The sequence below is a fragment of the Rana temporaria genome, chromosome 3 (genome assembly GCF_905171775.1).
Source record: "Rana temporaria chromosome 3, aRanTem1.1, whole genome shotgun sequence".
Lineage (NCBI taxonomy): Eukaryota > Metazoa > Chordata > Amphibia > Anura > Ranidae > Rana > Rana temporaria.
The window spans coordinates 161,967,538-161,993,129 of NC_053491.1; the positions used below are offsets into that span (position 1 = coordinate 161,967,538).

The 25,592-nt window shown below is 44.1% G+C and overlaps 1 protein-coding gene across 3 annotated transcripts in view; it reads left to right on the plus strand.

Moving 5' to 3' along the window:
- The window catches only part of TSPAN12 (tetraspanin 12), a 255,911-nt gene that overhangs the window by 170,736 nt on the left and 59,583 nt on the right, over window positions 1-25,592 (plus strand). For all 3 annotated transcript variants that reach the window (XM_040343747.1, XM_040343746.1, XM_040343745.1), the window contains one exon: window positions 1,796-1,903. In XM_040343747.1, the coding sequence (XP_040199681.1) occupies window positions 1,796-1,903 (108 nt within the window). The remainder of the gene's footprint in view (window positions 1-1,795; window positions 1,904-25,592) is intronic.

Sequence of the window (25,592 nt, forward strand, 5' to 3'; positions counted from 1 at the left end):
AAAAAAAAACACGTGATGTTAGGAAAGTTTTAGAAAAGTTTGCAGAAAAGTCTGACTGTGTGTATGCTATGGGTGTGGCCGGACAAATCAATTAGGAAAAAAATCCAAGGGAAATTTTGTTGGATGTCTGACTGTGTGTTTGAGCCTTAAGACAGAAGTAAATTGACCACATGGTATAATAACATGGGTTTCTGCACGTAGATTAGATATTCTCCCAATGGAATTGACACCTGTAATAAATATCTTTCAATTGCAGGGATACTGCGTTGTGCAGAGCAGGTGTGAACCGCTTTCTATTGTCCTCTTTACTATTTATGGGACATAGAAAAACCTAAATGAGAAGATCACATGTCTTTGCATTAAAACCTGGACCAGTAAGAACAGTTGTTGTTTTACAGTGCAATATCTTTATTTCTTAGTCTAAAATACATTGCCAATATTTAATTTTGTCAGTTTCCAGATGGAAAAAAATCTAGTGCACACATCTCTACAAAGTATTGCATTTTGTACCATGTGCATATATTGTGTAGAGAACACTTGGCTGTTTTGTACGGCGTGAAGGTCATTAGTAGACTGTAAGCTAAATAGTGAAAATCACTGAAAGAAACTGACCTCTGGATCATGTGTCGAGAATTCATTTTAAGTTTTAAGGTTTTTATATAAATGAAAAAATAAACAATGTTGTCATATTTGTGTTGCTGTTTTGTGTACTTTCTTTTGTTTACGGATGGTTACATTCTATGGGAGTGATTCTTCTTTATTAAATTCAACCTTTTATATATGGATTGGTGGTAGGGGAATTTTTTTATGTATGCATGCAGTGATCCCTGCAACAAAATTCATACAAAATAAAGCTGCAAGTGACTTTGAATTTCAGATTGCACATAGACTAAAATACACCCTCAAATACTGTACCTTAAGATCTCACAAATGGTGCTTAGCAAAGATGTTGTTTTACTTTCTGGTGTACAGAAAACTATGTTGCTTATAGTGTGTTAATTCAATTGCATAGAGCCAAAAATGATACCAAGGGATTTTTTTATTCTGATATTTAAAGGGAGCTTAGTTTGACTAAGACTGTAGAAAATAACTCTAAAGCCCTGTACACACGATCGGATTTCTGATGGAATAAAATCCTATGGATTTTTTCGTTGGATATCCGATGAAGCTGACTTTCATCAGTCTTGCATACACACTATCAGATTCAATTCCGACCATGCCAAAACGCGGTAACGTAAAACACTGCGACGAGCCGAAAAAAATGAAGTTCAATGCTTCTGGGCATGCGTTGACTTGATTCTGAGCATGCGTGGATTTTTGAGAATGCGCGGGAGTGACGACATAGCGACTCTGGCCACTCACAGCGCTGGAGCTGCAATACCCAGAAGACACGCCGAGGGAAAATGTCCGCTCCCTCGGCGTGGACCGAGATCACCTGCCGACACCTCATTCTAAGGTAAGTATTTCATAATGAGCTAGTATGCGGTGCATACTAGCTCATTATGCCTTTTGCCTTACAGGTTTAAAAAAAATAAAAAATCTGTGGGTTTACTACTGCTTTAATGAATTAAAGTGAAGTGCTTCTCCTTCATGCTTCCGTAATCACTTTTAAAAAAAATGGTCATCGATAGGCTTCATATTAATTTGTAATCATTTAAAATGTTTGTGTATAGATCTAAAGGTTAATTTAACATTCATACTCCAGACAGGAATACATAATAAACATAATGTCATGTCAATATACATTTCAATGAGATGTAATGTCATTGTTACTATTATTGTTATTTTATTTCAGGCAGTAATTCAGTGGTCTGATATGGTTAGTTTAAAATCCAGGATGCCAAATTATGGCCTACCAAGATACCAGTGGTTGACAAATGCTTGGAATTTTTTTCAAAGAGAGGTAAGTAGAAGAACATTATTAATTGTGTGCCTTTCCCTGTCTTGTTTTTCTTAATGATCACCATTCTCCCGCAGTTTCTCACCTCTGGGAGTATCGATCTCCCATGAAGCCTATGTCTCTGCGCCTGACTATTTGCCAATTAATGGTAGTTGTGTGTATGTTGTGCTTTGTCTGACATGTGTCAAGACATTGTAGCTAGAAAAAAGTACACATCTTGAGTACTTAGCAAAGACCTATATTGCTTGTTAATAAATAAAAAAAAAATTAATATGTGGTCTGATTTATTAGCTTATTTTACTTAATATGATGCAAATTCTAAACTAGATGCAGATGTAAAGCCTCGTACACACGACCGAGTTACTCGTTGGGCGAAACACATCGTTTTCCTCGTCGAGTTCCTTGTTAGGCTTGTCAAGGAACTCGACAAGCTTGCTTTTCGTACACACTGTGAAGACAAAATCTCCTCGTTCTCAAACGCGGTGACGTACAACACATACAACGGTAGGGGAAGTTCGATTCCACTGGCTAAACTCTTGGGGCTGGTTTCGCTAATTTCATGTGTTTGCGTGTTAAGTAAAAGTTTGTTAAGAGACAATTTGCACTTTTCAGTCTGTTACAGCTTGAAAAATGTGTTATCTCCATTACAAATGCTACTTTTATTCCCGTCTCATACTTTATTCTGAGCAAGCGCGGGTTTCTTAGCATACACACGCTCGAGTTTCTCGGAAACCAGCCCGACCAGGAACTCGAAGAGCCAATTTAAGACTCCTGTCGAGGAAATAGAGAACTTGCTCTCTTCTTGGCTCGTCGAGTTTCTCGACAGTTTCCTCAACGAAAATGTACACGCGACCGGTTTCCTCGGCAAAAAAATATCTCCCAGCAAGTTTCTTGCTGGTTTTTGCCGAGAAACTCGGTCGTGTGTACGAGGCCTAAGAGAGAAATGGATACATACTAATCTTAATTTTAAAGAGGAACTCTTGCCTAATGGTAAAGCATGATACTGCTTTAAAATAAAGAGACATTGAAATTTCAGAATATAGCCAATCTGGAATGAGAAAGCATCTAATAGTATTTTCTACCGTGTTTTGCCCTGAATAGGTTTATTCTTTGGTATGCTGAGGAGAGACCCCAATTTTCAAAATGTTTACAACTGCACTGAACTGAAATATAGACTTGCCAAATATAGTTGTCATGAATATGCATCATGTCTGTCTGCCTACCTGATCTCCATGTGTTCATTAGAGGCAGATCCTGTTCTGGTTTCCCTTCTTATCACTTCCTCTTCCTGTATGGCTCCACCCTAGTCCATCCCAGGAAGCCTATATTAACCTTTGCTCTACAGGTCTGCAGTGCTGTTCAACAGTGTTCCAATGCTCAGTTCCTGTCTGCAGTGTTTTGCTAGTTCCTGGTTGCAGAGTGCTACGATCATCTTCCGTGTACCGTTTTGGCTTGTCCCCGACTTCCCTGTCTGCCTGTGCCCCTGACTATTTGCATGTTCCACGGTTATCCTTGTCTGCCTGTTGCCCTGACCTCGGCCTGTCCATCACCACTGTTTGCTGGCTGCTTCCCCCTTCTCCCTGCGGAGTGTGACCTGAGGAATCCCGGGAACGCGACCTGGACCCAGTTGCGGCCAAGACCATCCCTACCACCAAGGGCTCTGGTGAATACAAAACTGGGTCTTAGACTCCGCGCCCTGGGTGATCTTGGGTCACGCTTCCTCCCTGCCAGCAGTAGTCGGCTATAGGGTTCACTTCCCTGCGGTGCATCCCTGACCCCTACAGGGTGCACTTGTCACCTGGCCACAGGTGACCTGACAGTTTGAACAGCCATGAACCCGGCCGACGTGCCGCTTCCTGCAGATGACCCATTACAGGGCGTTGTTCACAGACTCGAGACGCATGAAGCTAATCAGGCTCAGGTGATGCGTTTCCTTCAGGATCTGGCTTCCCGCTTTGATCAGCTTCAGACCTCGTTGGGAGCCCCGAATCTACAACCCCAAGTACAACCAGCGGCAGCGGCTGCGCCCGTCGCACCAGTCGCAGAGTCGCATTCACTGAAGCTACGACCTCCAGTCTGTTTTTCTGGAGACTCCAAGGCCTGCAGGGGGTTTCTTAGCCAGTGCACCATCCATTTTGAACTACAGCCTCAAAACTTCTTGTCTGATCGGGCAAAGGTAGCCTATATTATTTCCCTCCTTTCCGGTGAAGCTTTAGCCTGGGCTGCCCCTATGTGGGAGAGGAATGATCCGGTAGTTTCCAGCCTGTTCAACTTCCTAAAGCTCTTTCGGAACATCTTTGAAGAGCCGGCTCGGGCCTCTTCAGCAGCCAGTGCTCTGCTACGTCTCCGCCAAGAATCTCGTTCAGTGGGTCAATATGCTCTTCAGTTCCGTATACTCTCTGCTGAATTGAGCTGGAACAATGAGGCCCTGGTCGCTACCTTTTTACATGGCCTCTCTGACCGAGTGAAGGCGAATTAGCGGGAAGAACCATCCCCGTCGGTCTGGACGATGTCATCTCCCTGTGCAATCAGATCGATATTCGTTTTCAGGAGAGGTCCATTGAGAAAAGACACCAGCACTCCCTAGGTCGTAGTCAGTCTGTGCTTCCCTCACTTCGTCCCGTAGACCACCCCCTGCCTGCTGAGGAACCTATGCAGTTGGGCCGGACCAGACTAACACCCGAAGAACGTGCTAGACGCAGAACTCTGGGCTTGTGCCTCTATTGTGGAGGCAAGGGCCATCTTCGTGCCTCCTGCCCGCTTCGCCCGGGAAACGCTCAGGTCTAATACATTTAGAAGGTGGAGTATTGGACCCAGAAACATCACCCTCCCGTCTGCTCCTTCCGGTGTCCCTTCATGTAGGCACTTCTCCCCTATCGATCTCTGCATATCTGGATTCCGGGGCTGCCGGCAACTTTATGGACTGGAGAACTGCTTCTTCTATGAAGCTTACCCTTACTACGCCGCTGGTAGTCTCGGCAATTGATGGCACTATTCTCCCAGGGGGTCCTATTCGCTTCCAGACACTACCCATTAGGATGTCGATAGGGATTCTCCACCAGGAGTGGATATCCTTTCTCATCCTACCTAAAGCCTCCACTCCCATTGTATTGGGCCTTCCTTGGCTACAGCTCCACTCTCCCCATGTGGACTGGGCTTCTGGGCAGATTCTGGCTTGGGGTCCTTCATGTTTCTCGTCATGTCTTTCCAAGGTGACTCCTAAGGGGGAACTTCCGGTTGCTACCACATCAGTATCTTCGGATCTTCCCACTGCTTACAGCGATTACCGGGATGTGTTCTGTAAGAAATCAGCCGAGGTGCTTCCTCCCCACAGATCTTTTGACTGTGCCATTGACCTTGTTCCTGGAGCAATTCTGCCCAGGGGTCGCACATACCCTTTGTCCATCCCAGAGACCCAGGCCATGTCTGAGTATGTCGCAGAAAACCTTGACAGAGGTTTCATTCGGAAATCGTCATCGCCTGCAGGAGCAGGGTTCTTTTTTGTTGCCAAGAAGGATGGTACCTTGAGACCCTGTATTGATTATCGAGGATTAAACGCTGTTACTATTAAGAATCGTTACCCCTTACCCTTGATATCTGAATTGTTCGATAGGTTGAGGGGTGCCTCCATTTTCACTAAGTTGGATCTCAGGGGGGCGTACAACCTCATTCGAATACGAGAAGGCGATGAGTGGAAGACTGCGTTTAACACTCGAGACGGCCATTATGAGTATCTGGTCATGCCTTTCGGGTTATGTAATGCCCCAGCCGTGTTTCAAAACTTTGTCAACGAAATCTTCAGGGACCTGCTGTACCAGTTTGTTGTCATCTATCTGGATGACATTCTAATCTTTTCGGAAAATCTGCATGTCCACAGGAACCATGTTCGCACTGTTCTCCAGCGCCTCAGAGAGAATAATCTCTATGCCAAACTGGAGAAATGCTCCTTTGAATGTTCTGAGGTCCTGTTTCTAGGATGCTTTGTTTCAAGCTTGGGCCTTCGTATGGATCCTGGGAAGGTCTTAGCCATTACCAATTGGCCTCTTCCTGCTAGCCTCAAGGCCACACAGCGCTTTCTTGGTTTCACAAATTATTATAGGCAGTTCATCAGGAATTATTCTTCCATTGCCGCGCCTATTATCACTTTGACCAAGAAGGGTGCTAATGCCAAAGACTGGCCTCCCGAAGCTGTCTCTGCGTTTCACGATCTGAAACAGGCCTTCGTCTCTGGACCTCTTTTGAGGAGACCAAACCCTGAGGAGGCATTCTTTATTGAAGTGGACGCTTCTTCTGTGGGAGTGGGAGCGGTGCTTCTTCAACTTTTTGAGAAGAGACGTCAACCATGTGCGTTCTTTTCCAAAAAAATTTCTCAGGCAGAGAGAAATTATGCCATCGGTGACCGGGAACTTCTCGCAATTAAATTGGCGCTAGAAGAGTGGCGTCATCTTTTGGAGGGTTCTCCTCACTCCATAACGATCTTCACCGATCACAAGAATCTACAGTACTTACAGAATGCTAAACGTCTGAATCCCAGACAGGCCAGGTGGAGTCTCTTCTTTTCCCGTTTCAGTTTCACGATTACATACAAACCTGGTTCCTGCAACGGTCGGGCTGATGCGCTTTCTAGATCCTTTGACACCTTGGACGAAGATCTCACTCTTGAACCTGAGCCGATCATTCCAACTTCATGCATTGTTGCCCATTCTACCACCCTGGACTCAAAAATTCCTCCTGGTAAGACCTTTGTCCCCACTGAGCTAAGAGCCAAGATCCTTCGTTGGGGACATGATTTCAAGGTGGCGGGCCATGCTGGTTTCCTCCGGTCCTTCCTACTCATTAGTCGTCACTATTGGTGGCCAAATCTCCGCTCAGAGGTTAAAGACTATGTCAAGGCTTGTCATGTCTGTGCTCAGTTCAAATCCTCCACACAAGCTCCTGCTGGTCTCCTCATGCCCTTGCCCATTCCCAAGGAGCCCTGGGCTCACATTGCCATGGATTTTATCACTGATCTTCCACTGTCTGACGGCAATACGGTCATTTGGGTGGTAGTCGATCGGTTCTCCAAAATGGCACATTTTGTTCCCCTTCCTGGTCTGCCTTCTGCTCCTGCTTTGGTCCCCATTTTTGTTCGAGAGATTTTCCGTCTTCATGGGGTTCCTTCTCATATTGTTTCGGACAGGGGTGTTCAATTCACGTCTCGTTTTTGGAGAGCCTTTTGCAAATCCCTCAATATTGCTTTGGATTTTTCCTCTTCTTACCATCCTCAATCCAATGGGCAGACGGAGAGGGTTAATCAGGAGTTAGAGGTTTTTCTTCGTACCTTAGTCTCCGCTCATCATGACGATTGGTCCTCTCTACTTCCATGGGCGGAATTTTCCCATAACAATCATGTGAATACCAGTTCGCAGAGAACACCCTTTTTCTCAGTTTATGGAAGACATCCTCAACTTCCACTTCCCATGACCTGTTCTCTGGATATCCCAGCTTTGGCTTCAGCTCAAGAGTCATTCAATTCCATCTGGAGCGACGTCCATGATTCCCTCCGGGCAGCTGCCGACAAATTCAAAGGCTTTGCTGACCGCCGCAGGCGTAAACCGCCTTCTCTTCAACCAGGGGACAAAGTCTGGCTCTCCACCAGAAACATCAAGCTCCGAGTTCCTTCTCTGAAGTTTGCTCCAAGATTCATTGGTCCATACACCATAATGGCTAAGCTGAATCCAGTTTGTTTCAAGCTTCAGATTCCCAAAAACCTCAAAATCTCTAACTCCTTCCATGTTTCCCTTCTGAAGCCTTTAGTCCTTAATAGGTTCTCTCGTCCTCTCCCCACCACGGCACCAGTCTCTGAGGAGAATCAGGAATATGAGGTCAGTCAAGTACTGGATTCCCGACTCTGTAGAGGCGCTCTTCAGTACCTTGTTCATTGGAAAGGCTTTGGTCCTGAGGAGAGGTCTTGGGTTCCTGCATCAGAGGTCTTTGCACCTCGTCTATTGAAGAATTTTCATCTGAAGTTTCCCTCTAAACCCGGACCCAGGCAGGGAAGGGGGAGGCCTCGTAAGAGGGAGGGTACTGTCATGAATATGCATCATGTCTGTCTGCCTACCTGATCTCCATGTGTTCATTAGAGGCAGATCCTGTTCTGGTTTCCCTTCTTATCACTTCCTCTTCCTGTATGGCTCCACCCTAGTCCATCCCAGGAAGCCTATATTAACCTTTGCTCTACAGGTCTGCAGTGCTGTTCAACAGTGTTCCAATGCTCAGTTCCTGTCTGCAGTGTTTTGCTAGTTCCTGGTTGCAGAGTGCTACGATCATCTTCCGTGTACCGTTTTGGCTTGTCCCCGACTTCCCTGTCTGCCTGTGCCCCTGACTATTTGCATGTTCCACGGTTATCCTTGTCTGCCTGTTGCCCTGACCTCGGCCTGTCCATCACCACTGTTTGCTGGCTGCTTCCCCCTTCTCCCTGCGGAGTGTGACCTGAGGAATCCCGGGAACGCGACCTGGACCCAGTTGCGGCCAAGACCATCCCTACCACCAAGGGCTCTGGTGAATACAAAACTGGGTCTTAGACTCCGCGCCCTGGGTGATCTTGGGTCACGCTTCCTCCCTGCCAGCAGTAGTCGGCTATAGGGTTCACTTCCCTGCGGTGCATCCCTGACCCCTACAGGGTGCACTTGTCACCTGGCCACAGGTGACCTGACAATAGTATTTGCAAATTAAAATGTTGGTACAAATAGCTAAGCAGAGTGTATTTTTATGTTTCAGATATTTTAGGCATTTATGTATAGGGTTTGCATACCTCCCAAAGTGGAAACGCCCCTCACTTTGAATCCAATCCCTCTGTTCCTCTTTTCACCTTAGCTCTCCACAAACTGGAGGCATTTGAGCGGAGCCATTGTTTACATGTGGCCACCTCTTATCTCGTTTGTTCTTTAAAAAAAAGAGAACTTTTTCTGGGTCACATGCTCATTTTGTCCCGGCAAGGGGAGAGGAGAAAGCCTCATACTCACCTGATCCTCTGCTCCACCTGCAAGCAATCCTCCCCCACGATCCAATTGTGGACTGTTTCTGGAATCCTCATGTGCAGAGCTTGTTGATGTCAGAAACAGTCTACCGCTCAAGACCGCAAGACCACAGGGATGCAGGAGCTGCAAGGACCAGTCTCGTGCAATGAGAATCAGAGGATTAGGTAAGTATAGCTCTGTTCTCCAATCTCCTTGACAAAAACAAGCAATTGTGGAAACTTTTTTTGCCCTGCTTAGTAATCTGGGGGCATGGCAGGGGTGTGTCCATAACTTAAATACATTGTTTTAGAAGGCGTTCCTCTTTCTCATATCATAAAGTTGGGAGCTATAGGTTTGTACTGGGGTCATATTCTATTAAACCAGAAAAAGCTGCAATTTCTTCATTTCCTAGGGACATTAGTTTGCTTTATCCTCTGCCTTATTGAATATGTGTTTTGGAATTATACAGGTATTGCTAGGTATATACTAGGTATTGCATTGTATTATTAGCATTGTATTATAAAAGCTATGAAAAATGGCCAAGAATCACTCATGTACTGCCTAGAGCTTCCCAAAGACAGTGCATTTTACAGTTTACATCTCCACTGTTCTAGGCAAGGAAGTGCACAAGGGAAAGATGTCAAAATGCAAATATATCCCCAAATACCGGAAACGAAAAACTATACTGTGTCTATCATTCTGCTGGCCTTGTCATGGTGTTAAAGAAATCCATTGTTTCACAGATTTCCTGTTAATTTAAGCATTTCCTGCTTCTTCATTGATTTGTCAGCTTTAGTGTAACATGCTGAAATAAATCATAATGTACCTGTTAATAGTTCTTTTTTTTATATAAATCCTTATTGTTAAAAAAAACATGTATTATAATACATTTTATTAACTGTAATTTTATATATATATATATATATATATATATATATATATATATATATATATATATATATATATATATATATATATATTTTTTTATTACTATGCAAATTAGTGTCGTGTGTCATGAGTCCAATATTCTAAACTTGACTGTAGTCTTAAGTTTGCTACTCTTGTACAATACCTGTGGGTCAGTTAAAGTGGTTGTTATCCCAGTTACACCACTTTTACCTACAGGTAAGCCTTATTATATTGGATATATTGTACTGGAAATATCTCCTAAACCGTGCAGATATTTACAATACACGCTTGCGCCAATGTCATCAGCGCATACGCATTTCTAAAGGGCCCGTGCAGTGAACAGCGGGTCCCAGAGTCGGGGTGAAGATGGATGCGGCCACCAGTGGGGATATCACGGGCTTCATTTGCAGGTAAGTGCAACATAATGGGCTAGTATGCGATGCATATTAGTGCATTATGCTTTTACTTTGCAGGGAAAAAAAAGAGGATGTAAAACCCATCAAGGTTTACTTCCTTTTTAAGGACTTATTAATGAGAGTTTTTTTATTAATTACTAGATTCAACCAATTACAACTTTCCCCCCAATATATCTACAAGAAAGCAGCTAACTTTGTTCCTTATATTTAACCTTGTGCTGAGTCTGTTATTGACAGCAAACTTTACACAGATCTATCACAGCATCATTATAGTACATTCTGATTAGAGATAAACATACATTAGCTTAAAAAATAAAGAAGGAAGTGGGGACATCTCCTGTGCACAGCCCTCTTTAGATCACCCCACAAATTTTCAATGGGATTCAGGTATAGGCTCTGGCGAGGCCATTTCAAAACTGTAACCTTCTTCTGGTGAAACCATTCCTTTGTTGATTTGGATGTATGCTTTGGGTCATTGTCATGTTGAAAGATGAAGTTCCTCTTCATGTTAAGCTTTCTAGCAGAAGCCTGAAGGTTTTATGCCAATATTGACTGGTTTTTGGAACTGTTCATAATTCCCTCTACCTTGACTTAGGCCCAGGCCCGGACTGGCCATAGGGCAGACCGGGCATATGCCCGGTGGGCCGACCCGGCCAGGGCCACCCGCGCCGTAGCCTGTTGTTGTTCAGGCTGCACAGCGGTAGGTTAGCGCCGACCGCGGCCTGAACATGGTTAACACAGGCCGCGGCCGCCGCTCGCCGATACCGCTATGCGGCCGTGCCTGTGCCTTCAGCGGAACTTTCGGCTGCATCGGCTGAGCTGTGTGTCTCACTCACACACAGCCCAGCCTCAGAGCCGATACGAACAGTTCCGCTCCTCTGCTCCCAGGGACTGCTCCTCCTCCTCCTACAGCCAAGGTGTCACGGTCTGCACGGTGGGGAAAGGGGGAGAGCTGCAGGCTGCTGGCAGGACGTTTCCCCCGCTCACCCCCTCCCCTTCTCTTGTCGGGACTCGGCAGCACATGTGAGGAGATGTCCCCACAACAGCAGCTAATCAGAAGAAACAGAGGGGCATCATGGGAAATGTAGTCCCAGAGATAGTTGGCCCAATTGTTTTCAGCAGGCAGCTAACTACACTCCTCAGCATGCATTCTGCTGGGGGGGGGGGGGACCAAAACAGGCTAAAGGAGTGCTTATGGCAGCTATTATAGGAAACATGTAAATTGAAAGAGAGGACTGTGCTGGGGGAACTAATAGCCCCAGCACCACCAGAGAGAGCCACCCTGTACTGCACTACCAGGGAGAGACACACTGTACCGCACCAACAAAGAGAGCCACACTGTACCGCACCAACAAAGAGCCACGCTGTACCGCACCAACAAAGAGAGCCACGCTGTACCACACCACCAGGGAGAGCCACGCTGTAACGCACCACCAGAGAGAGCCACGCTGTACCGCACCACCAGGGAGAGCCACGCTGTACCGCACCACCAGGGAGAGCCACGCTGTACCGCACCACCAGAGAGAGCCACGCTGTACCGCACCACCAGGGAGAGCCACGCTGTACCGCACCACCAGAGAGAGCCACGCTGTACCGCACCACCAGGGAGAGCCACGCTGTACTGCACCACCAGGGAGAGCCACGCTGTACCGCACCACCAGAGAGAGCCACGCTGTACCGCACCACCAGGGAGAGCCACGCTGTACCGCACCACTAGGGAGAGCCACTCTGTACCGCACCACCAGGGAGAGCCACGCTGTACCGCACCACCAGAGAGAGCCACGCTGTACCGCATCACCAGGGAGAGCCACGCTGTACCGCACCACCAGAGAGAGCCACGCTGTACCGCACCACCAGGGAGAGCCACGCTGTACCGCACCACCAGAGAGAGCCACGCTGTACCGCACCACCAGAGAGAGCCACGCTGTACCGCACCACCAGAGAGAGCCACGCTGTACCGCACCACCAGGGAGAGCCACGCTGTACCGCACCACCAGAGAGAGCCACGCTGTACCGCACCACCAGAGAGCCACGCTGTGCAGTACCACACCACCAGAGAGAGAGAGCCACACTGTTCCTGCACCACCAGAGAGAGAGCCACACTGTTCCTGCACCACCAGAGAGAGAGAGAGCCACACTGTTCCTGCACCCCCAGAAAGGGAGAGCCACGCTGTACCACACCACCAAAAAGAGAGCAGGTCAGTGTCACTGGGCAGTGTGGGCACAATAGGAGACAGACAGTACTAGCATTGTATGGCCACAATAGGACTGGGACAGTGTAATATAAAGGGGACTGCACTGTAAAGGGGCACTGTAATCATTGCAGTGCCCCTTTACAATGCAGTTCCCGTTATATTACAGTGTTTCCTGTACATTACAGTGTGGAGGGCAGGGCCGACACCAGCCACCCACGAAAATGTCTACCCGCGACGCCCCCCCCCCCCCCCTCGGTCCCTGGAAAAATTGGCTGCTCAGTCTAAAATGCCCGGGCCTATTTTTTGTCCCAGTCCGGGCCTGCTTAGGCCCCTGTTCCAGCTGAAGAAAAACAGCCCAAAACATGATGCTGCCACCACCATGCTTCACCCTGGGTATGGTGTTCTTTTATTGATGTTCATTGTTGTTTTTGGAATTATGGCCAAAAAGTTAAATCTTGGTTTCACCAGACCATAACACATTCCCACATGCTTTTTGGAGACTTCAGATGTGTTTTTGCAAAATTTAGCCGGGCTTGGATGTTTTTCTTTGTAAGAAAAGGCTTCCGTCTTGCCACTCTACCCTATAGCCCAGACATATGAAGAATATGGGAGATTGTTGTCACATGTATCACACAGCCAGTATTTGCCAGATATTCCTGCAGCTCCTTTAATGTTGCTGTAGTCCTTTTGCCAGCCTCCCTGACCAGTTTTCTTCTAGTCCTTTCATCAATTTGGAAGGGACTTCCAGTTCTTGGCAATGTCACTGTTGTGCCATATTTTCTCCACTTGATGACTGCCTTCACTGTTCCATGGTATATCTAATGCCTTGGAAATTCTTTTGTACCCTTCTCCTGACTGATACGTTTTAACAATGAGATTCCTCTGATGCTTTGGAAGCTCTCTGCAGACCATGGCTTTTTCTGTAGGATGCGACTAAGAAAATGTCAGGAAAGACCTACTAGAACAGCTGAACTTTATTTGGGGTTAATCAGAGGCACTTTACATGATGGCAGGTGTGTACTGACTCCTATTTAACATAAGTTTGAATGTGATTGCTTAATTCTAAATACAGCTACATCCCCAGTTATGAGAGGGCATGCACACTTATGCAACCACATTATTGTATTTTTTAATTGAGTTGTCCAGTTTATAGGTCACATTATAGGTCACAGGTGGAACTAGTTTATAAATGATTTATTTGTCTAATTTGTTTAACATCACAGAAACCTGAAATTTTAACAGGGGTGCATAGACTTTTTATAACCATTGTAACTTACAGTCAGCAGGATGTGTCTCTTGTGTTGATTCCTCTTCTGTTAGTTACAATTCTCTGTCCTGCTTCCCCACCCCTGCCTCTGTAATCGTATAGTGCAGCAAGGGTTAATACAACTAACAGGCTCTTACAGGCTCTCATCGAGAGGGCCCCACTATGCCCAGCCTTTCTGCCTGGCTGCTCCATTCATAGAAGCTGCACTACACACTTTTCACATATTTATTTGTAAAAATAAAAACGTTAAATTGATTTATCATTTTCTTTCTACTTCTACTTTTGTAACATGACAAAATGTGGAAAGTTTCAAGTTGTATGAATACTTTTTTAAGGCACTGTAAATCTTGAATAATAAAATAGTTGCGCTACTCTATACTATCCCAATAGTGCAAATCCCAATACAAAGTACATAATCCAAATAGTACTCATACAATGCAAAAATAAGTCCATAATATAAAGTGCAAATATATAAAAAAAAAATTCAGCCTTCCAATGTGCTAATCGAGCTGTAAATGAAGTGCAATACCTAATCCTTGACAGTGACTTGTGCTCTGCCTAGAGGAGTATAGTCCTGTTTCCATTCATGCTTCCACCTGAGACTGAACTCTCTGATGATTATTGATGCCCTTTTTATATGCTGAGGTAGGTCTAATAGTGTTTAACCACTTCCCGCCCGGCCTATGGCCGATTTACGTCCGGGAAGTGGTTTTGAAATCCTGACTGGACGCCCATGGACGTCCTGCAGGATTTCATGCCGCGCGCGCCCGTGAGGGTGCGCAGCGCGGCGATCAGTGATGCGGGGTGTCAGTCTGACACCCTGCATCTCCGATCTCGGGAAAGAGCCTCCGGCGGAGGCTCTTTACCATGTGATCAGCCGTGTCCAATCACGGCTGATCACGATGTAAACAGGAAGAGCCGTTGATGGCTCTTCCTCACTCGTGTCTGACAGACGCGAGTAAAGGAGAGCCGATCGGCGGCTCTCCTGACAGGGGGGGTTCGCGCTGATTGTTTATCAGTGCAGCCCCCCCTCGGATCGTCACACTGGACCACCAGTGTCCATCAGTGTCCATCAGTGCCACCCCACAGTGTCCATCAGTGCCACCCCACAGTGTCCATCAGTGCCACCCCACAGTGCCCATCCATGCCCAGTGCCCATCTATGAGTGCCCAGTGCCACCCATGAGTGCCCATCAGTGCTACCTATGTGTGCCCATCAGTGCGGCCTATGTGTGCCCATCAGTGCTGCCTATGTGTGCCCATCAGTGCTGCCTATGTGTGTCCAACAGTGCCGCATACCAGCGCCGCCAATCAGTGCCACCTCATCTGTGCCCGTCAGTACTACCTCATCGATGTCCATCAGTGCCATCTCATCGGTGCCCATCAGTGCCACCATATCAGTGCCCGTAATTGAAAGAGAAAACTTACTTATTTACAAAAAAATTAACAGAAAAAAATAAAAACGTAATTTTTTTTCAGAATTTTCAGTCTTTTTTTAGTTGTTGCGCAAAAAAAAAATCGCAGAAGTGATCAAATACCACCAAAAGAAAGCTATATTTGTGGGGAAAAAAGGACGCCAATTTTGTTTGGGTACAGTGTAGCATGACCGCGCAATTGCCATTCAAAGTGCGACAGTGCTGAAAGCTGAAAATTGGCTTGGGCGGGAAGGTGCGTAAGTGCCTGGTATGGAAGTGGTTAATGACTCTGGTCATACACAAATCACTTTCCATGGGGTTGTTATGCTCCACATCTTCATCACACATAGCAAAGGAATCATAGCGCAACACTATTTATTAAAAGCATCCCCATAAAAATATATAGTACACCCACAATGAACAGCGCCCCCTTGGCACCTGGAATGGTCTGCTGACAACTAGTATGGGATCACCACTGCTCCGATCCACGATCAGCTCAAAGATTATGTATTGCACGATTAGCCCTTTGGAGGAGTTAAAGTACCTTTGGAAGAATTGTTTGTAAAGAAGCACATTTTATATATATATATATATATATATATATATATATATATATATATATATATATATATATATATATATATATGCACTTATATTATGGACTTATTTTGCATTATATCAGTACTTCTTGGATCATACACTTTGCATTGGGACTTGCACTGTTAGTATAGTATAGGATAGTGCAGCTATTTTTTTATTCAAGATTTATTGGAAAGCAGTTGATGATGCCATAAAAACCCTCCCTGTGTTCACCTTAAAGTAATTGTAAGCAGTTTGGTTACCAGCTTATTCACTGATCTGTTGTTGGCACAAATAACAATGAAACTAGAAAACCTGACATCTGGTTATATCGGTTTAAAAAAGAAGGGATTCTTCAGCGACCCTGTATAGCAGTGTTAGTCAGCTTACTTGATGTAGCAGATTTCAAGTGCAGTTTCTGACATCATCAAAGGGTGCATAAAATGTAGGTATTTAACAGGAGATGTTCTTAGACTATAATCATGCTACAAGAGATGGTCAAATACAGCAAACATACTACTAGAAATGAACAGTCAATGAACATGTTATAGGAGACAGATACTTCATAAGGTAGTTACAGACTCGAGACACATTAGATATTTCTCTCAGCAAAATCCATTTAAAAAATCCAATTAAAAAAATCAGTGGCACTCTTCTATTGGTATCAAACACCAAAGTTACTGCAAACTATCTACTCTGGTAATGACAGTTGCTGGAAATGTAAGAATAGCTTAGGGACGACCCAACACTGATATTGGTACTGCCCTCTTTTTAAACATTATTGAAACGAGGTCCATACTCTTATCCATCGTCTTTTTGACCCTTTGATTCCTTTCAGTATTAAAGCAGTAGTAAAGTCTCTAAAAAAATTACGATTTAAACAATATTCAGATTTAAATATCAATTAAAAAAAAAAAAAAAAAAAAAAAAAAAGGGCACTAAGAGTATGCCCAAAAATCGTTCTTACTGTAATTTTTCCTTTATATTAGAAACGTTTATCCTCAATATAAGCCAGCGCCAAGTAACTGTGGTTTTCCGCATCCGTCTTCCAATTTACTTCCGCCCGCAGTAGCTTTTCCTCTCCTTAATTGTGTGCTTGCGCAGTAATAGCGGTATCCAAGCCTCTTCTTTGTTTCTGGTTACTATGGAAACGAAGTCTAACGAATCCTCTTCTCAATGCAGAGGAAGTATAAGGAAGTATTGTGTGATGTCGGGGCTGACGTCAACACTAGGAAATGACGCATCTTCGGCATTGACCCTGCATTTTTCTGGCAGTATCTCTGCTTGCCGGAAAATAGGACACACAGCGCATGCGCAGGTGATGTCATTAGCCAGAAATATACAAATTACATGCAAGGCAAGCAGGTAAGGAGACATTCATATAGCGCAACTCATTTTAAAACCTCCCCCTTAAAAAAAATCCTTTACCATTCTTCCTTCTACGTATATCTGAATTCAAGTACTGTTGATGACATATTGCTCTTTATACGCAATAGCTAATACCCAAACAATGGTGACATCTACCTGGGTACTTTGTTATGTGCACTGAGATTAATTTTTTACTAAAAAAACTTTCAAACGCAATTATTTTTTTATGTATTCCACCACCCTGTGGAATGTACGATACTGACCCTGATAGTCTCATGTTTGTAATACCTAACAACTCGCGAGCAGGGGCGGCACATCCATTAAGGGCGCATGGGCGGCCTGTCCATTGCTGCCCCCCATCCATGCTTCCGAAATCTTTCAGGACACCGGCACATGGATTCCAATACAGGGGGGCTGTTTTTTTTTAAAACTGATTAGAGCCAGAGGCTCTATCGCGGACGCAAACTTGCGGTAAAATCATGTGACTTTGAAGTCGCACAAGTGTGAAAGGGGCCTACGGGATGTTACAACTTTTTCTTACATCAAAACAACAATTTTACATCTTGGAAAGCGATACATTTATTTCTCCTCTTATTAAACAAAATTTATCAGCACTTTCAATGGCTTTCTCTGATGTTAATGAACTTGCAGTCTGAATAATTTTAATAAAAAAATAGGAAAGAAAGAATGGAGCTTTTGTTTTATGGTAAGCATAATTAAAAATATGAATATAAATTGTTTGTGTACTTTTCTATAATAAGATATGCATATTACCTAGCAAAACGCTGTTATATGAGTGACTGCCTTGTAAATCATAGATCTCTGCCCGTATATTAGTCACCATGCTGGAGCGGTTGTGTTTTATGCACAAGACACGCTTAATAAATGGTGTGCAGAGATCCAATTGTTCCACCAGCCTCTGCCCTGATGTATGTTTGTGGATGAATTTGAATCATAAAACAATGAGATACAGATTTTCAATTATAGCACAACCAGAGTACTAGCAGCAGATTAATCTACTTACTTTCAGAAGGTTTAAGGTTTGGAGGCTTTTCCGGTAATTATAGTAAATTAAACATCAGATTCAGGACATTGACAAATGAAGATGTGTTTTGTAACACTGACTTTGATGAAGATTTATCACACTTGTATGTAAATAAATATCTGCAGTACATAATGATTTAGAGTGTCACCATGGCTCCCTGACACTATTTCTTTCCTGACTACTGCAGACGAAATATTCTGTCACTGCCCACATGTATTATACTGTTCATTCAGTGATCACTTTTAGCTATGCTAATTAAAATTATTGTCACATTTCTGCCCTTTAGGTTTTTGAAAAACTTCTGATTTTTATTGCATTGATTTTTTTTTCTTTTAGAGCACTACATTTTAAAGTGCCAATCAATAAATGTGACTGAAACCACATACAATATTTAGTGCTTTAACATGCCTAGCGGTACATTTTCATATTTAAACTGCCCCTTTTCACTCGACATGAATGGAAAATTGGACTGCTGCATACTGGATGTTTTGAAAAAAAAAACACTGCCACACGTTGCTCTGCTGAGAATTGGTCCCATAGATTTAAATGGTTTTTGAAAGTTCCATGCAGTTTTCTTTTGGTCCAAAAATCATACATGCTGTGATCCCTTGCTACATTTTCTATAATCCCCTTCCTGTCATATTTTGATCATTTTCAAAGACTGTCCTAGCTTTTCTTATTTGGCACGTGCTGCCTCTGTCTTGATAGAATTGTTCAAATTAGACATTAAGTCCCACAGCGCATTACTTTGTTAGCTGTCAAGTGTGACATGCTCAATGACAGTCAATAAGCACATTTTATTCCAGAAACAAAAAGAAAAAAGGAAACGTTGTCATGTTGTTTACAGACCATAATGGAAAAAACAGTTTATGGTTAAAAAAAGAAGTAAAGCCACTGACATTAAACAGTGATGGCGGAGGAAGCTGTTGTGCCGTTATACTGCATTCATCACCAAAACTTACCCCAAAGTTCAGAAATGTATATAGTGATTAAAATGTCTTTGTGTGGATGGCAGACAGCTGCAAACATACCTGTGAAGAGACTGAGAAGAAATCTTCAGATAAGTGCAGAGTCAGAAGTGCTTCCACTTATAGAAACAGCCCCACTTGAAGAAAAAGCCCCAGTTGCAAATGTGCCCCCTGCAAAATATTAACACGTTATTTCTCACCCATGGCATAGATAAACTTGCAACCACCCCAAAATACATTCTGATATTCCTCCTGAGTATGGTAATACCACACGTGTGAGACTTTTTCACAGCTTGGCCACATAGAGAGGCCCAACATGCAGGAAGCACCATCAGGCGTTCTAGGAGCATACATTACACATTTAGTTTCCTGACTATCTTTCACATTTTTGAAGGCCCTGGAGCACCAGGACAACACAAATCCCCAACAGATGACCCAATTTTGGAAAGCAAACACCCCATGTACATTCTAGGAGGCATAATGAGTCTTTTGAACATGTCATTTTTTTCCACAAGTTTTTGGAAAATGTGGAAAGAAATGTATTTTTTTTTTTAAAGTTGTCCATGTATAAGATATTTCTAACACATAGCATGTAACTCTCCCAAAATAAATTCTGCTACTCCTCCTGAGTATGGCGATACCACATGTGTGGGACTTTTACACAGCCTGGCAACATACAGAGGCCCAACATGCAGGGAGCACCATCAGACATTCTAAAGGCATCAATTACACATTTAATTTCCTGAGTACCTATCACATTTTTGAAGACCCTGGAGCATCAGGACAATGGAATTAGATGTGGCAGATGATCACGGACAGATGTGCAGAGATGATCACGGACAGATGTGGCAGATGATCATGAACAGATGTGCGCAGATGATCATGGACAGATGTGGCAGATTATCACAGACAGATGAGGCAGATGTGCCAGATGATTACGGGCAAATGTGCGCAGATGGTCATAGACTGGTGTGCGCCAGATGTTCACCAGATAAATATCAACAGATGTGTGCCAGATAATCACTGGAAGATGGGCGCCAGATGATCAAGGACGGATGTGCACAGATGATTACGGACAGATGTGCCAGATGATCACGGACAGAGGTGCGCCAGATGATCATGGACAGATGTTTAGTGGGACGGATGTGGATAGATGTTCAGTGGGACAGATGTGGAACAGATTGTGTCTTTTTTAAACCTGACTAACTATGTAACTATGTTTAGTGGGACAGATGTTTACTGGGACAGATGTGTGACAGGTGTTCGTGTTTTTCACTGTTTGGGGACACTAGCTGGGTAATCAGTGTGTAAAAAGCAGCTCATACACACAGAGCTCCAGCTTGCAGATCCACTCTCCTCCTCACTGACTCTGTGTGAGGAGAAGCAGAGCCGATCGACTGGCAACGGCTCTATGTTTAGATCCCGCTTCTTGTGAAACCCCCCCAGGCTGTGTTTACATCACATGATGGCTGTGATTGGACACAGCCATCATGTGATCAGGAGGGCAAATCACAGCGCCCTCCTGCCGATCTGAGATGCAGTGTTTCTGGGGCACATGCGTGCATCGGGATCACACGGCTGCGCGATACCACTCCTTCTGAAGGATTTTCACGAACGTCCATAGACGCACTCCTAAACCTTATGGACAGCCTTTTCAGAAGAGTTGAAGCTATTACAACTGCAAAGGGTGGGCCAACTCAATATTGAGCCCTACAGACTAAGACTGGGATGCCATTAATGTGATTGTAAAGTCTTGTTTTTTTTCAATAAAAATAACAAACATGTTATACTTACCTGCCCTGTGCAGTGGTTTTGCACAGAGCAGCAAGGGTCCTCCTCTTCTCTGGTCCCTCTTTGGCACTCCTTGCCCCTCCCTCAGCTTGCTATGGGGGCACCCAAGCTGAGTCCCAGCACTGTGTGTTCATTCAGACACAGAGCCCCGGTTCAGCCCCGCCCCTCTCTCTCCAACTCACTTTGATTGACCGCATTGAGAGCCAATGGTGCCTCAGCCAATCAGGAGGGAGAGTATTGGACGACTGAGGCACTCGTGGACATTGCTGGATAGAGAGGGGGCTCAGGTAAGTGCTGAGAGTGGCTGCTGCACACAGAAGACTTTTTCTCTTAACGCATAGAATACTAATGGATAAAAAACCTGACTTTACAATCACTTTAAAGTTCATGTGCGTGTAAAGGCAGGTGACCCAATACTTTTGGTAATATAGGGGGTTATTTACTAAAGGCAAATCCACTTTGCACTACAAATGCAAACTACAAGTGTAAAGTGCACTTGAAATTGCACTGAAAATGCACTTGGAAGTGCAGTCGCTGTAGATTCGAGGGGGAAATGCAATGAAAATAAAAACCAGCATTTTAGCTTGTACATGATTGGATAATAAAATCAGCAGAGCTTCCCCTCATTTCAGATCTACCCCTCAGGCTGCGTACACACGATCAGTCAAAACCGATGAAAACGGACTGAAGGACCGTTTCATCGGTCCAAACCGATCGTGTGTGGGCCCCATCGGTCAGTTATCCTTCGGTCAAAAAAAAGAGAACTTGCTTTAAAATTGAACTGATGGATGCCTAACCGGTAGGTCGAAACTGATCGTAAGTATGCAAAAGCATCGGTCAAAAGGCCGCGCATGCTCAGAATCAAGTCGATGCATGCTTGGAAGCATTGAACTTCGTTTTTATCAGCACGTCGTGTGTTTTACGCCACCGCGTTCTGACACGATCGTTTTTTTAACCGATGGTGTGTAGGCACATCAGACCATCAGTCAGTTTCATCGGTTATGACCGATCGTGTGTACGCGGCCTCAGTACACCCCTAAGTGAAAATGTCCAAATTGGGCCTAGAGTGTGAATATTTTGTGTGGTCACCATTATTTTCCAGAATTGCCTTAACGCTCTTGGGCATGGAGTCCACCAGAGCTTCACAGGTTGCCACTGGAGTCCACTTACACTCCTCCATGACAACATCACAGAGCTGGTGGATGTTGGAGACTGCGCTCCTACACCTTCCATTTGGGGATGCCCCACAGATGCTCAATAGGGTTTAGGTCTGAAGACATGCCTGACCAGTCTATCACCTTTACTCTCAGTTTCTTTAGCAAGGCAGTGGTCGTCTTGGAGGTGTATTTGGGGTCGTAATCATGTTGCAATACTTCCCTGTGGCCCATTGAACTGTAGCTCCCCAGTGACGGCAGCACTCATGTAGCCCTAGACCATGCCACTCTCACCACCATGCTTGATTGTAGGCAAGACACACATGTCTTTGTACTCCTCACCTGGTTGCCGCCACACACGCTTGACACCATCTGAACCAAATAAGTTTATCTTGGTCTCATCAGACCACAGGACATGGCTCCAGCAATCCATGTCCTTAGTCTGCTTGTCTTCAGCAAACTGTTTGCAGGCTTTCTTGTGCATCATCTTAAAGTGGAGGTTCCCCTAAAAATAAACTTTTAACATTGCATTTCCCACATTAATGACAATTAGAATCGGCTGGTTTTATTAAAAAAAAAAACGTCCGTACGTACCGTTTGCTATATGCGATCTCACCGCCACTTCCGGGTACGATGGTGGGGATGGGCGTTCCTAATTGATGGACAGGCATCCGACCGACCGACGCATACATCGCGTCACGAGATGCCGAAAAAAAGCCGAACGTCGGTGCGGCTCTATACGGCGCATGCGCACCGACGTTCGGCTTCTTTCGGCATCTCGTGACGCGATGTATACGTCGGTCAGATGCCTGTCCATCAATTAGGAACGGCCATCCCCACCATCGTACCCGGAAGTGGCGGTGAGAACGCATATAGCAAACGGTACTTACAGATGTTTTTTTTTTAAATAAAACCATCCCGATTCTAATTGTCATTAATGTGGAAAATGCAATGTTAAAAGTTTATTTTTAGGGGAACCACCCCTTTAAGAAAGGCTTCCTTCTAGGATAAAAGCCATGCAGACCAATTTGATGCAGTGTGTGGCGTATGGTCTGAGCACTGACAGGCTAACCCTCCCCCACCTCTTCAACCTCTGCAGCAATGCTGGCAGCACTCATACATCCATTTTCCAAAGACAACCTTTTGATAAGATGCTGAGCACGTGCACTCAACTACTCTGGTCGACCATGACGAGGCCTGTTCTGAGTCTAACCTGTCCTGTTAAACCACTGTATGACCTTGGCCACCATGCTGCAGCTCAGTTTCAGGGTCTTGGCAATCTTCTTTTAGGCCAATCTTCTTATAGGCCATCTTTATGTAGAGCAACAATTATTTTTTTTCAGATCCTCTGAGTTCTTTGTCATGAGCTGCCATGTTGAACGTCCAGTGACCAGTATGAGAGAGTGAGAGTGATTATATCAAATTTTACACACCTGCTCCCCATTCACACCTGAGACCTTGTAACACGAACGATTTACATGACACTGTGGAGGGAAAAATGGCTAATTGGACCCAATTTGGAAATTTTCACTTAGGTTTACTTACTTTTGTTGCCAGCGGTTTAGAGATTAATGGCTGTGTGTTGAGTTATTTTGAGGGAACATAAAATGTACACTGTTATACAAGTTGTACACCTACTACTTTACATTGTAGCAAAGTTTAATTTCTTCAGTGTAGTCACATAAAATATTTACAATAATGTGAGGGATGTACTTACTTTTGTGAGATACTGTTTATACACACACTCACGGACAGTTTATTAGATAACCCTTGTACGACCAAAGTGAACCAGATGTAACCATCCTTCCAAACAAGATCATTCACATGAGACAAAACCTATGTCCCTAATAGTCGACCTATTCACTAAAGGGCTCCAATAATGAACCTATACCTGCCACAATAAGTCTACCCTCTGACTTGTCTTTGGATTTATGTATTTTTGGAAGCTGGTGGAACAGCGGGTCACAGGGTATTCCACAAAAAAAGTATTCCTTTAGCCTGGTACTAACCATCCCAGTACTCTGTCCATAAATGGAAAGGTCACTAAGGCAGGATTTTAATTCTTATGAACAACAATCTTAAAATGTTGGAGTATTTTTCATCAATCAAAGTAGCACTAACCCCAACCTCCAAACTCATTTCATTAACCATTTCATTACTGGGCACTTTTACCCCCTTCCTGTCTAAGCCAAATTTAAGCTTTCAGCGCTGTCACATTTTGAATAGCAATTGCGGGGTTATGCAATATTGTACCCAAATCCATTTTTTATCAATTCTTTTAGACATAGCTTTATCTTGGTAGTATTTAATCACTACTGTTTTTTTTATTTTATTTTTTAAACTAAAACCTTTTTTTTTTTTAGTTTCTGTTATGACATTTTACAAATAAGTAATGTTCCTTCTTCGCTGATGTGCACTGATGAGGCTGCACTGATCAGTAAATATGACGTGGCACTGATGAGGAGGACCTTCTGAGGCTGCACTGATAGGTGACACTGATGGGCACTGATAGGTGGCATGGATGGTCACTGATAAGAGTCACTGATGGGCACTGAGGAGGAGGCACTGATAGGCGGCACAGATGGACACTAATAAACAGCACTTAGGGAGGAAAGTATGTTTACATGGTAAAGGGCCACTGTGATTGGCTTTACCCTTTACCATGATTTGTGATCAGCTATGTCTAAAGGACACAGCAGTCCAAGGGGGCACGTGGGAACTGGAAGCCCTCGGTGTAGACATCTTTTTGCTATAGTTGGGGCGGGAATTAGTTATTATGACTCCAGGTGTGCAAATTACTGACTCCAATTATCTTTAGTTGAAGTAATTACTCTATGCATTCACTTACTTTTTCCTCCAGCATTGTGAATGTCTAATGGGTGTATTCAAAAAAGACATGAGAAATCAGAATTGTTGTGTGTTATGACCTTAAGCACATTGTGTATGGATCAGATAATGTTTTATGGAAAATTACTGCAGAAAAACTGTTAATTTACAGAGGTTCACATACATTTTCTTGCCACTGTAATATACATAAATGTATCCGAGGCTGGGTAAAAAGAACTGACCTTTCTTTTTTTTTCTTGAGCTATGGAATAAGCTGTTGCATAAAGTGGAGTTTGGCATTTTAGTTTCAACCAATGGAATCCAAGGAATAGCGTTGGAATATTTTTGTCAATCCATGTTTGTAGGGTAAAAAAAATGCTATTTTGCCCCTGTAAAGCAAACTTGGCAACAGTTGCTTAATGATTTTTGTGCACTGTCTGCGTCTGGACCAAAGCTGTCAGTGTTTGTTTTAGTCTGACAGTGATTGGCATTTTTTTTTTTCTTTCAATTTAGTTAGCTATGTAAATAGCTGGCAACTAGTGATTCTCCAGCGCCACCTACTGGAACTCAAAGTGGTTAGCAACATCCTTTTAGATCATTATACAGTAAAACCTTGGTTTGCAAGCATAATCCGTTCCAGAAACATGCTTGTAGTCCAAAGCACTTGTATATCAAAGCATTTTTTTTTTACTGGGTATAAAAGAGAAGAGAGGCACCTCTAAGTGTAGCAATAAGTTTCTAAATGTTGTACCTTAATTAAAT